Source organism: Saccopteryx leptura, chromosome 9 (assembly GCF_036850995.1).
Source record: "Saccopteryx leptura isolate mSacLep1 chromosome 9, mSacLep1_pri_phased_curated, whole genome shotgun sequence".
In the NCBI taxonomy this organism is placed as follows: domain Eukaryota; kingdom Metazoa; phylum Chordata; class Mammalia; order Chiroptera; family Emballonuridae; genus Saccopteryx; species Saccopteryx leptura.
Window position 1 is genome coordinate 2401103 of NC_089511.1, and position 12698 is coordinate 2413800.

At 57.8% G+C, this 12698-nt stretch overlaps 1 protein-coding gene across 4 annotated transcripts in view; it reads left to right on the forward strand.

Annotated features, from left to right (window-relative positions):
* The window catches only part of C9H19orf12 (chromosome 9 C19orf12 homolog), a 47051-nt gene extending 39414 nt beyond the window's left edge, over positions 1 to 7637 (forward strand). The window contains exons 1-4 of one of the 4 annotated variants that reach the window (XM_066350150.1): positions 2736 to 3041; positions 3911 to 4081; positions 4914 to 5095; positions 6759 to 7637. In XM_066350150.1, the coding sequence (XP_066206247.1) occupies positions 3990 to 4081; positions 4914 to 5095; positions 6759 to 7024 (540 nt within the window). In that variant the 5' untranslated portion in view covers positions 2736 to 3041; positions 3911 to 3989 and the 3' untranslated portion in view covers positions 7025 to 7637. Of the gene's footprint in view, positions 1 to 2735; positions 3042 to 3910; positions 4082 to 4913; positions 5096 to 6758 lie in introns of those variants that run through there. The other 3 variants (XM_066350153.1, XM_066350155.1, XM_066350154.1) reach the window with 3 other exon arrangements.
* Positions 7638 to 12698: the final 5061 nt, after the last annotated feature.

The window sequence follows — 12698 nt, forward strand, 5'->3', positions numbered from 1 at the left end:
GTCCCACACTGCTGTGTGTTACCTTCACTTAGTAATTTCCTTCACTTAGTAATCTCCAACCTTTCTCACTCAGGTCACAACGAAACTAACTCCTATAACGCTGTCGCACACCATAAAATAAATGACATTTTCTGCTGATCTGACAATATCCGTGTCATTTTCATCCATTGATACCACCAGATGGCTATTGTGTTGGCTGTTGTCATTTCTTTTATTTGATAATGTAATGGAAAAGAGGTCAGTGCCATCGACTAAATAGTCAGGTAGTGCATGTTTTAAAGGTTTGTATGGCACACCCGTGTGACACAGCACACGGGTGGTAAGTCCCTGCCTGAAACGGAGGTGCGCGTCCTGTAGAGACATCCCCGCTGCGCTGGATCGCGTCTGGAAATCACTGAGGAAGGCCGGGTGGGGTGGGACTTCCTGACCCTCCGGGCACGTGAGGCCTGCACTGGGGACGTACAGACGCTGTTTACTATCACACCTTACGATAAACAAGAATTATTTCCATTTCCACATATTACCACCTTACATCTTGAGACTCGTCCTGTGAGCCGCCCAGGACAGTAATTGTCATTTTCCAAATGAGGAAACTGAGCACTGGGAAACCCAGCGTCCTTCCCGGGTCACCCAGCTGGACCTCACGTCTGTAGCACTCTGCGAGCTGGCTGTGTGCCGGGACCCCGCAGTGCACCCCATTCCGGGACCCTGTGCGGGAGGCCCGGCTGTCACACGGATGGGCTTGGTGTGTGAGTTCCATGACGTCAGACCTGACGGGTGGAAGGTTTGTGTGACTTCTTACAGCTAACCTTCTCCACCAGTCCTGACCTTGAATTTCTTTCCCTCCTGCATCTTTCAGTCCTCCTGGTGCCCACCTTCTGTCCCTGGGAAGGAGTGAGCTGACCGTTATCTGACCAGCCACCAGGGGACGCTGCCCGCAGAGAAACAGAACCTCTCCCAGACCCAAGCCAGGGGTACCCAGGCAGGTGGGCCATTCTTAACCTGCTTAGCCTGTACTCCTGACAGTCACCCAAACTCAAGCACAAAGACTGAGTCAGGAACAGATAAGGTTATCTCACTGGGGCCAAGGAACCCTGGGAAAGATTTTAGGTCATCTCACAAGGGAAAGAAGCATGGAGAAACAGAAGTGACAAATAATGACAAAGACACAAAGTCTCAGTTCTGTAAGACACAGAAACCCTAGAGGTCTATCAGCATCCTCCTGACACTCCTGAGCTGTGTGCTAAGTCCACCAAGGACACAGGTCTTCCATTCAGGGTCCTTAACACACACGCACCCACTCGATGCTACAATAAGGGGCAGAAGAAAACCTCAGAGGTGACACAGGTATTTATGGTCTGGATGGGGGTCATGGTTTCATGGGTTTAAACTAGTCCTCAGATTAATCCAGTTGCATTCATTAAATAGGTAAAGCGTTTTGTGAGTCAATTGTATCTCAATATAGTGTTAAAAACTAGATCTATATACAAAGTCACGTGTCACCTAGTGATGGGGACACGTTCCTGGATGTGCGGCGTTAGGCAGGTGTGTGTCTGTGTGAGGAGCTCACAGTGCACCGGTGCTCCTGGTGGCACGCCTGCGCAGACCAGACTGTCCCTGTGCTGGCACCACAGCACCTGTCCCACCAGGGGAAGGACCGGCGTGTCCACACGGATGTGAACACAGACAGGGACCAGCAGCCATGCAGAGCAAAGACTCAGAAAAGGCAGGTTGCTGGTTACAAGCCAGGCTTTAGAGCCAGGTGGGCTCAGGGTAGAGTCTGGACCCTACCCCTGCCCGTGGGATGCCTCGGGCAGACCTCGGTGCCTCAGTTCTCCTGCCTGGGGTACGGCCACGACAGCCGTGCCTGCCCCGCACGGTGGCAGTTGGGATTAACTGGGAAGCTCATGGAAATCCCATGATCATTTTTCCAGATTTCAGATGGTTCAGGGCCAGCTGTGGGTTGTGTGTGGGTGGCTCTCTGTATGCCCCCTAAAGTGCAGTGCACCCCCTTACCAGCAGGTCCTGCAGATTCAACCAACCTGAGATGGAAAGGTCTTTTAGAAATGTCACGTTGTTGCTGACGTGCACTAAACTGGCTCTGAAGTGAACAGCTACAGGCATTTTCCCCCTCATTCCCTACACAATACAATGTGACAGCTATTCACACAGCCCTTGCACTGCATTTAGTATTATAAGCAATGTATACTTAGGATATGTTGGTATCTGTGGGGTCCTGTTACCCCACCTCCTCAGGCCCTTTGCATCCTCCAGGCTCCCCAACATCAGCTTTGTCCTGGAACCCTGGGAGTAGAGCCTGCACTTGACTCCTCTCCAATAGTCCCAGAGCGCCCCCACCCGACGACGTGTCCCCGGAGGGTCCTGCTATTGCATTCTGGCATGCGGAACCACCCACCCTAATGTAGCCGCTTTATTTCCCAAGCCTGTGTGCTCCCCCCGGCTGCGGGAAGGAGTGCGCCCCTAGGCTCCAGGATCCACAGGGCCAGCGGGAGACAAGGACACAGTGCGGGATGGGTGAAGGGCAGGGGTGGCCCTGGGGCGCGCAGAACAGACCGATCCAATCGCGCACGGTGGCCGCGAAGGGATGGAGGGGGGCGCGCCGGGCCAGGAGTGCCCCGCGCGAGGCCGGTGGTCAGGAGCCCGAGCGCGGTGGCAGCCCCGGGACTCGGTCTCGCGGTGCCCTGCTTGGTGGCGACCCGGAAGGTTCACGCGCCCGGAGCCGGAGCCGGAAGGCGATAGGGCGGGGCCTGCGCGCTGGGCGCCGCCGGGTCCCGGTGACCCTCGGACGCCAAGCAGGAGCGGCGAGCCCAGGGCCTGTGGAGCCTGCCCTGCAGTCGCGGCCTGACACGTAGCGGAGGTCCATTCATTCTCTGGGTGAGGACGCGGCGCGCGGGGCGCGGAGTCAGCCGGGGAGGAAACGGAAGCGCGAGCCTCTGTGGGACCCCTGCTCCTAACCCTGGACCTGCACCGGCGCCCAGCAGGGACCCAGTGCACGCTGTCACCTCCTGCACCAACCTGAGGTGTGTGTCAGTGTGCCCTCCCGCAGTCACTGCTGCTCCTGAGTCCTTTCCTTCAGTAACGTGTGCGTGGGGGAGGGGCTGTCACCTCCCACTGTAACCCATGTCTGTGTGACCTAAGGCAGTAACCCTGCTGTGTGTGTGTTTTTATGCCCTAACCTGGGGGCCTCTGTGAGTGGGCGGGTGTTATATACGCAGCAGGTATCCCATCAGGGCACCTGTGGGCCCAGCGCACCTGGCCTTCCCTGTAGAGAGCCTCTGGGGGCTGGTTTGGAGATGATCAGCAAGGGCTGTTAGGGACTTAGGAGGGGAGATTAGTTTTGTTCTGGTCTGGTAGCTCTTTAGCCTTTAAAAATTTTCCATTGAGACATCCACAGGTTCGTTCTGAGAACTGACCATTTTCTCTCAGGACTGAGAGGATAATTGTACATTAGAGACCCATCTGGATTTTCCTTAGTTCAAAAAACCCTCCTGTAAACTAAACACATTGAGGGACAGAGTGTATCCACCCTCATCTTCCTGGCTGGTCCCCTTAAGGACTGTGGGCGGGGTTGGCCTTGATTGAGGGGAGGGGGTTCAAAGGGGAAGAGCCCAGGCTGGGCTCCAGCTGAAACAGGGAACTTAGTTTTGATTTCACTTTCCTGTCCTGCAGGGTGGGGAGCTCCATCCCCTACAGTTGGGTCACAGCCAGCCCTGTCCTGCCCTGACCTTGCCTGCCACTTCCTACAAGTAGCCCAGGCAAAAGCCTCCTGACCCAGTGAACTGTTCTAACATCCTTGTTCCAAAGGCACACTCTCCCTCCGGCAGCCCATCCTCAGGGACGCAGATTCCTGGGATCCTGATTTCCTAAAGTTTCTGCTGTGTTGTCTCAGGGCCCCATCCGTCCCGTGAGTCCCAGTGGGTTCCTTCCCAGCAGGGACTGTGGAGCCAGTGCTGTGGATTAGTAGTCGGATGTGGCTCTGGACCGTTGGGGCTGAGTCCCCAGGGCCCCCACTCCCCACACACCTGTGTGCACCCCTCACCCGGGGACCCACCTGTAGGAGGTTAGTCCACCTCACAGGGGGGGAATCTGACAGTCTGCTCTGGGTCACAGGGCGGCCAAGGCAGAGTGAGCCTATCGGGGTGGCAGAGTCCTGTGTTCCCCCTGTGGCTTGTCCTGAGCCCACATGCCCTGAGGACACAGGGCTGGGACTTTTTTTTTTCTTTTTTTTTTTCTGAATATGGAAATGGGGAGAGACAGTCAGACAGACTCCCGCATGCGACCGGGATCCACCTGGCACGCCCACCAGGGGCGAAGCTCTGCCCACCAGGGGGTGATGCTCTGCCCCTTCGGGGCATCGCTCTGCCACGACCAGAGCCACTCTAGCGCCTGGGGCAGAGGCCAAGGAGCCATCCCCAGCGCCAGGGCCATCTTTGCTCCAATGGAGCCTTGGCTGCGGGGGGGGGGGGGGGGAGGGAGAGACAGAGAGGAAGGGGGGGTGGAGAAGCAAACGGGCGCTTCTCCTATGTGCCCTGGCCGGGAATTAAACCCGGGTCCCCCGCACACCAGGCCGACGCTCTACCGCTGAGCCAACTGGCCAGGGCCGGGGCTGGGACTTTTTGCTGAAATGGGTCACTTCTTACTTTGTCACAGATTGAAAGTTCCTCAGAGGGTAGGGAGGACCTTTCCTCCACTCTGCTGATTCTGTTTACTGATTAACTGACCACAGCCCAGCTTTCTCGGGGACAGAGGATTGGTCACATGACTCGGTGCTGTCAGTCACGCCCATAGGATTGCTCCAGCACTTTCTGAAAATAAGGACCTGCTCTGAAAAGTTAGGGAGAGTTCCCTTTGGTTGGAAATACTCTAACACTCTCAAAACTCTCCTCTGAAAGGGTTTCTGGGAAGCTCACTGAGATGCCCGTCGTGGTGGCCGACATTATGAAGCTTCTGTGCTCCATTTCGGCGGAGAGGAAAATGAAGGCGGCTGTCAGGCACTCAGGGAGGGGCGCCCTGGTCACTGGTGCTGTGGCCTTCGTTGGCGGTTTGGTTGGTGGCCCACCGGGAATAGCTGTGGGTAAGTGCCTGTGCCTCGCAGGGGCAGCCAGCCTCGTGGGTGTGGGACAGTCCCCCAGTCCACAGAGACCCTACAGATGTCCTGTGTCCTGCATGAGGAGTTATTTGAAGTTGTGTCTATAAATGATCTCTGTGCACAGAACGTGTCCCGCTGACAACACGAGCTGCTGGGTCTGTGTCTCCAAAGTGCTGGCTGCTTTGAAAGGGCATTTGTGTCATGTGGGTCCAGAGCCCGGCTCCAGAGATGTGTCCTGGAGTCTGAAGACCCCTGGGTGTCCCTTGGATAGTCCCTGTGCTCTGAGGCTTCACCAGAGACCCCGAGGGGGTGCAGCATTTAGTGCCCGTTGGCCACGTCCAGCCTGCACGTAGGTCTCTGGCCTGGTTGCTCATTCAGACAAACTTTTCCTTTCCGGTCAGTGTGAGATTTACAGGGAGCTCCAAAGACCGTGGACAGAGTTCCCAGACACCCTTGTTTCAGCCCCCCCACGCTGATGTCCTAAGTGACCAGGTACATTTGTCAAAACTACGAAACCAGCGCTGTCACCTGATTGTTCACTGTTCTCCAGACTTTAGGATTTGGGTCCTACCAGCTTGCGTCACTGATCCCTTTATGTCCCACGGTCCAGCTCAAGGTCCACGTGGCAGTTCATGACCATGTCCCCTAGTGCCCGGTTCTGTGATGGTTTCTCAGCATTCACGGTTTTGAGGAGTAGCCGTCGGGTGGGTGGGACGCCTCTCAGATGGGTTTGCAGATATCTGACTTTGTAACATGAGGAGACTTTCCAGGACACAGATCTGGTATTCTGTGTGGCAGCAACAGGTGGCATGGGGTAGCCACTGCCCTTTCGACAGGACCCCGCTCTCCAGGTCACCACAGGCACAGTCAGCCCACGTCACCCCTTCCAGTCACTTGCCTGTCCCCTGAAGGCAATTGAGTTTTAGACCCCACCCTAGATGACCTTTAGCCACAGACCTGAGCCTGACCAGGTTCAATGGGACTTTCCAGTGACCCAAGGTCCTCCCGTCCCAAACAATGTCTTCAGTTTGATAACAAATGTGTATTTGAAATCATGTTTATGCCCTCTGCGGTGGCAGGGGGACAAATAGTTGAATACATTATTATTTATTAGGTGTCATCATAGCACTCTGAGGGCTGTGTGGAGAACACTTGTTTGAAAGAAAAGGTCTCCTTATCTGTCTGCAGGGCCCATTCACCATGTGAGCTCAGTGGAAATGTCCAAAGTTCAGGGGCTAGAACCATATCAGCTGCTTGAGAGACAACAGCCTCTCCCCGGCGAAGGGTCTTGGAATGGGGCTCGCTTCTCAGCGGTCTCCTTTCTCAGGAGAGAGATTTTTATGGGAAACATGGAAATCTCCAGCCCGTGAAGAGCATCTCTGTTAGCACAGCTCCGAGTTGGGACATGATTCTGGCTGCATCCGAGAAAGTGGGGCTCGGGGAAGAACATGCTGGGGTGTCCCCTACCTGAGCCCCACGGAGGGAGGCCTCTCCCACCTCTGCCCTCGGAGCCGCCTGGCAGAGCCGCGCCCGCCGTGAGCGCTGGTGAATGTGCCCCCTCATCATGACTGGGACGAGCTCCCCGTGAGCTCCCAAGTCCCTCATTTGTGCACAGGGCCCGACTCATGGAACCTTCCTTTTCCTCTAGGGGGCGCCGTCGGGGGGCTCCTAGGGGCCTGGATGACAAGTGGGCAGTTTAAGCCCGTCCCTCAGATCCTAATGGAGCTGCCGCCCGCCGAGCAGCAGAAGCTGTTCAACCAGGCCACCGCCATCGTCAGAAACCTTGACTGGTCGGACGCCGTGCAGCTGACCGTGCTGGTCATGGGCAGCGAGGCCCTGCAGCAGCGGATGCTGGCCATGCTGGTGGGCTACATCAGCAAGGAGCTCCAGGCCGAAGTCCAGTACGGCGATTAGCCCCTCGGGGCCGCGGTCCTGCTGCTGGGGACTGGGCTTTCGGGTGCCCCCCGATGCCAGGCGTTACCGGAAACGGCCATGAGCTGCCTGCTGGTCTGCATCGCGTTCTGGGAATCAGTGATGAGGACCTCACGTGTGTGTGTGTGTGTGGGGGGGTGGCCACTGTCTGCGCCCCCTCTCCTGGCTCAGACTCTGGAGGAAGGACAGCGAGTGCAGCAGCTCACGTGTGACGCTGACTTCTGTCTCAGGGACCTGCTGCAGGACTGGACACCCTTCTGGGCCAGGGTCTTGGGACTGGCGGCCAGCCCTGCTGGAATCCTGTTGACCTCCTGAGCGGGTCCCTTCCCCTCTACCCCCCAGTCCTTTCCGGGCAGCCTCAGGGAGGGGGAACACCAAGTGCTCTGGTCCCTCTCCCAGCACCCGGGGCCTTCCTGTCCCCATCGGGGACCCGCCTGTGAATCTACTTCCGTTAGAAGGCATTGCTGTTTGTAAAGTGCTGGGGTCACAAACCATCTCTGAGAAGTTTCCCCCCTGAAGTTCCCACACGCTGTCTCCCTGCTGGTAGAACCACAAGTGCACTGTGCTCAAATACAATCGATTTTTCTGAACAGTCTTTCTCCCACGCATTTCCTGTAAAGCGTCTCCAACACGGGGGTCCTTCACGCCCCGTGTCAGGGGACCAAAGGGCAGGGACGGGGTGGGCGGCTCTAAAACATGCGAGGAAGCCCCCGGTTCCCCGACACCTGCCTCTCCAGGCTGCTTCCCTGGGGGTACAGGGGGTGCCGGATCCCGGCATCTCCACCTGCGTAGAGAGAGCGAGAGGGTGGAATGGGACCCATGGGGCTTCCGGAAGGGTCGAGCCTTGCCCGGCAGAGCGACTGCTCTCCGGTGGGGTGCATCCAGCACGGGCCTCACTCCGGAGGTGGCCCGCTGCCGTCACCATCTGTGTGGCTTGAGGGGCGGGGCAGGGCGGCCTGCTTACAGGGCTCTCCTCACTCAGGTCACAGGGGAGGTGGGGGATGCCTCTGTGTTCATCCCTCCTGGTGGCTCATATTCTGCCAGAGCCTGGGACGCAGGGGGCCTCCGCTCAGAGGTCCCACACCGGAGTCCACTGAAGCCCTCCCCTGGGCCACCTTCCTGTCCCCCTGGGAAAACAGCCCAGAGAGGAGATGGTCCCACACCCGACCGATCTGGGCTGGAGGCAGCAGGCCCTGCTGAGTGCAGTCACCCTCGGCGTGCTGGATCCTGGGCCTCGAGTCCCCGCTGCCCCGGACTCTCTCGGCCCCAGGCTTGTAGTCTCTGCGTTTCAGCATTTCTCCCTGAAGTCTTCATTCACTTACCTTTGACCAGGGCCACGCCAGCCTGGCACAAAACCCTGCCCCAGCCCCTCCCCGGATGCAGCCACGCTTATTGCCAACATGTTGGGCAATTGCTGAAAAACTTGCAAGGATCCAGAACAGCATAATGAAGTAAAAACTGCTACAAATTCGCCCAGGCAGACAACCGCCGTTACCCTTGGGATGTGTTGTGTTTCTGTTGTATTTGCATTGGTGCTGTTTGGGCTTCTTTGAACCCTTTCACCGGTTACAGCTGGTGATGTAACTTAGAATCCTGTGGGCGCGTGTGACCGCTGCAACTTCCCGTTGCATTTAACCGTGCCTGGTGTGGGTGCCTGTGGAGGTCACGACCCTTGTAATCCGGCATGAACTTACCTGTGTCAGTGTTCTGTTTGTATTTGTCTTTGGCATAGACCCCTCAAAGGGAGGCTGCAGGGTTAAGACGCTGCAGGATATTTTAGGGGCATTGTGACAATCAGTCAAGATTCCTTTCTGAGAGGCAGGACTGTCCCTTCGTCTTCCAGCAAGAGTTTGTCTTAAACCCTTTTTTAATTTGACAGCTGATCACCTGTGTCTTTTTTTTTTATTATTTATTTATTTATTTATTTATTTCAGAGACAGAGCGAGAGTCAGAGAGAGGGATAGACAGGGACAGACAGACAGAAACGGAAAGAGATGAGAAGCATCAATTGTCAGTTTTTCATTGCAACACCTTAGTTGTTCACTGATTGCTTTCTCATACGTGCCTTGACTGTGGGCCTTCAGCAGACCGAGTAACCCCTTGCTCGAGTCAGCGACCTTCGGTCTAAGCTGGTGAGCTTTTTTGCTCACACCAGATGAGCCCACGCTCAAGCTGGCAACCTCGGGGTCTCGAACCTGGGTCCTTCCGCATCCCAGCCCGATGCTCTAACCACTGCGCCACCGCCTGGTCAGGCTGATCACCTGTGTCTTGTTTTTTTGTTTTTTTTTTTGCATTACGAGTGGGGCTGGCCAGTGGGAGGGTCCCCAGGTCTCTGTGGCCGAGGCCTAGGGAGGGTGCAGGGGGCCTGGCCGGAGCAGAGGGCTAGCCCCACTTGTGGCTTGCAGGGTGGCGGTGAGGTGGTCGGGCTGGCATTGCTGGGAAGAAACCAGGGGGCCTTGGGGCGGTGGCCAGCTTGGTTAGGCGGCCTCAGGGGAGGAGGCCTGGTGGGGGGGGGAGGCCTGGTGGGGGGGAGGAGGCTTGGTGGGGGGGGGAGGAGGCCTGGTGGGGGGGGGAGGAGGCCTGGTGGGGGGGGAGGAGGCCTGGTGTGGGGGGGAGGAGGCTTGGTGTGGGGGGAGGAGGCCTGGTGGGGGGGAGGAGGAGGCCTGGTGGGGGGGGAGGAGGCCTGGTGGGGGGGAGGAGGCCTGGTGGGGGGGGAGGCCTGGTGGGGAGGGAGGAGGCCTGGTGGAGGGGAGGAGGCCTGGTGGGGGGGAGGCCTGGTGGGGGGGGAGGAGGCCTGGGGGGGGGAGGAGGCTTGGTGGGGGGGGCCCGACAAGAATGAAAAGGCTCCAGCTCCGTCTGCTCCAGGCCGGTTACTGACCTGCTTCGGGTTTGGATGTGTCAGCGCCGTGTGAGTTTTCAGAGGCAGACGGTGTATTTTTAGCCAGAATGAACTTTCTGTGTTGCTGTTTTACGCGGCCCCGCCCGGAGGTCAACACGAGGGTGTGTTGCAATGGACAGGCTGGAGAACCGAGCCAGGGCTGGAGGACAGCTGGCCCCGTGGTCCCGGGAGACGCCATCTAGCGGGTGCGTGCGTCTCCTGCCCGGTCCTGGGCCCCAGCCAGGCCAGGCTGTGGCTGCGGGAGGGGTGTGTGCTGAGCTCCCCGAGGGCGGAGGGCCGGGGCTCGGGCCGGGCCGGCTTCTGCAGGGGTAGGGAGGCCTGAAGGGCACACCCACCGGGGCGCCGGCATCCTCTTCGCACGCAAACCAGGGTGTGTTTCAGTCCCAGACCAGCTGGGAAATGCCAGCATCGGCACGGCTGCACAGGGAACGTCCTCCGTGTGCTCTCCTGTGGACGTCAGGGGGCGGTAAGTGGCTGTATCAGTGGAGGCTCCTGGACCGTGGTGGTGACAGCTGGCCAGTGGACGGCAGCCTGGGGCAGCAGGGGGACCACAGATGCTGGCGAGTGGGGAGCTGAGAGCATCCGTCTAGACCACTGAGGTGACGGCTGTTTAGTTTTTGTGGATTTTGAGGGAAGGACTTTAATCAGTGTCCTTTGCAATTAAACAAATACAAGGATAGTATCTAGGAGATGTCTGTCACATACCAATTAATTAGTAAAGATGAACACAAATGATCAAACCCAGGACTGGTAAGGCTTTGAGAAAATGATGTACACACACACACACACACACACACACGCACAAACATGCATACACATACACATATATACACCTATATACATATATTACATATATATACTCACATATACACAAACATTTGCGTACACACATTCATATGTATACCTACATACATACACATACACAAAAACACACACACACACACACCACTGGAGATAGTCTTTTGGAGGTTGATTTAAAGAAAAAAAAGTTGTAAGAACCATAAAATTCTAGTATATTCTCTCCAGCCAACACGGTTCATGTCAGGGAGAACGTTACAATAAAATAACTCACATGGAGAAAAGATGAAGACCTTCCCAGCACAGCCGCTCCTAGTCTGATGCCGGACTACCGACCGGGAAGCAGTGACACCAGGTGCGTGGCGGCCTCACCGACGCGGACAGACGGTGTCCGCAGCGTGCACAAGGTGGGCACGTGAAGTGCCGTGGAGTGTGCGCAGTGTCTCAGCCGCATTCTGGCGGTGATTCCGGGCGCCAAGGCCCTCACGCCCGCCCGCCGCTCTCCCTGGACTCTCCTGAGACCTGGGCTCCCCTCCCCCCCCTGTCAGGTGACTCGGGGCCACGCCCCCCTCTGCCCAGGGGGAGGGAGCAGCTGTCCACCCCTGCAGCCCTCAGAAGGTCCCAGGAGTCTGGGGGGCGTGGTCAGCCCCCCAAAGCACAGGGCAAAGGCGAAGAAGAAGGCTTCCCTGGTGGGGTGTGTGTGTGTGTGTGAACACTCCTGTGTCCCCTTCACGCTCACACCACCAGCACACTCACACTTCCGACACCAGATGTGGGGGTCCTTCCTCACTAGGCCATTCTCTGCACCGCCCCCTGGCTGTCTACAGACCATCGCATTGCAACACCGGCTGGAGTTCACCCCCCCCCCCCCGGGTGAAGGGCGCAGTCCCACAGGGCTGCCCGCCCCCCACTTCAGGTGCCAATGGCAAGTCCCAGGGGTCACCTGTGCTTCTGACTGACCAGCTCTCAACCAGGGTTCCTATGGCTCATCCTTGTGTTTGACAATTTGCTAGAACAAGTGACAGAAGCCAAGGAAACACGTTTGCTAGTTGATTATAAAGGGCAGAACAAGGGATACAGACGGACGCTCAGGTGAAGACAGGCACAGGGCGAGGCACGTGGGGTGGGGGAGGGGTTAGAGCTTCCACGCCTCCTCCAGGGGTCCCGCCCTCCCTGCACCCCCACCTGCTCGCCAGCCCGAAAGCCCTCTCCACCCTGCTCTTGTGGGATTCTCAGGGACCAGACGATGGAGAAATGCAATGAGATAAGCCTTACTGACAGAGCCCCCCGAAACGGGGCGGAGACCATCGGGGGGGTCTCATGGCTCCGTTCTTAGAACCACTGCCAGGCTGCTCACCTGTTGTCACACTCAGCTCGGGGCCGAGCCACAAAGCCCTGGATCAACGATCGCTATGCGACACGCGTGGACTTGACCTCCTCATCACGGTGACCAGAGCAGCTGCACCCTTCACCTTGAAAGGAACCCCTCCATTTGACGACCAGTGCCCCCACTTACGTAACGGGCCTATGGGCTCCCAGGCAGCCCGGCCAGTGTGGGTCAGCCAGTCAGTCGAGAAGGGATGACGGGTCTGAGAGCAGGGAGGTCACACCCAGGACCCGGGAGGGAAGCCCGGGGAAGCTTTCCGGGGCTCCTCCCAGTCCCTGTGACAACCCGGGGCCTGAGGGACAGGCCTGTCCCTGACACTCATGTCAGGGCTCATGCCAGATGAGCAGTGGGGGCCCGCGCCCTGTCCCCAGTCCCTCCCAGAACCTTGTGTCCTGCCGGCTCCCCCACCTCTCGAAGAGCCGGCCCTGGAATATTCCAGTGCTGACAGCAGAGAGGCCAGGAGGGAGAGCACGGGGTGGGGAGCCTGAGCCAAACATTTCTGGGCAAAAACAAGGGGAAATTTCGATCCTTGGAGTGTCTGCTTCGGGGCCCTGCCAGATGTTCTGACTCCA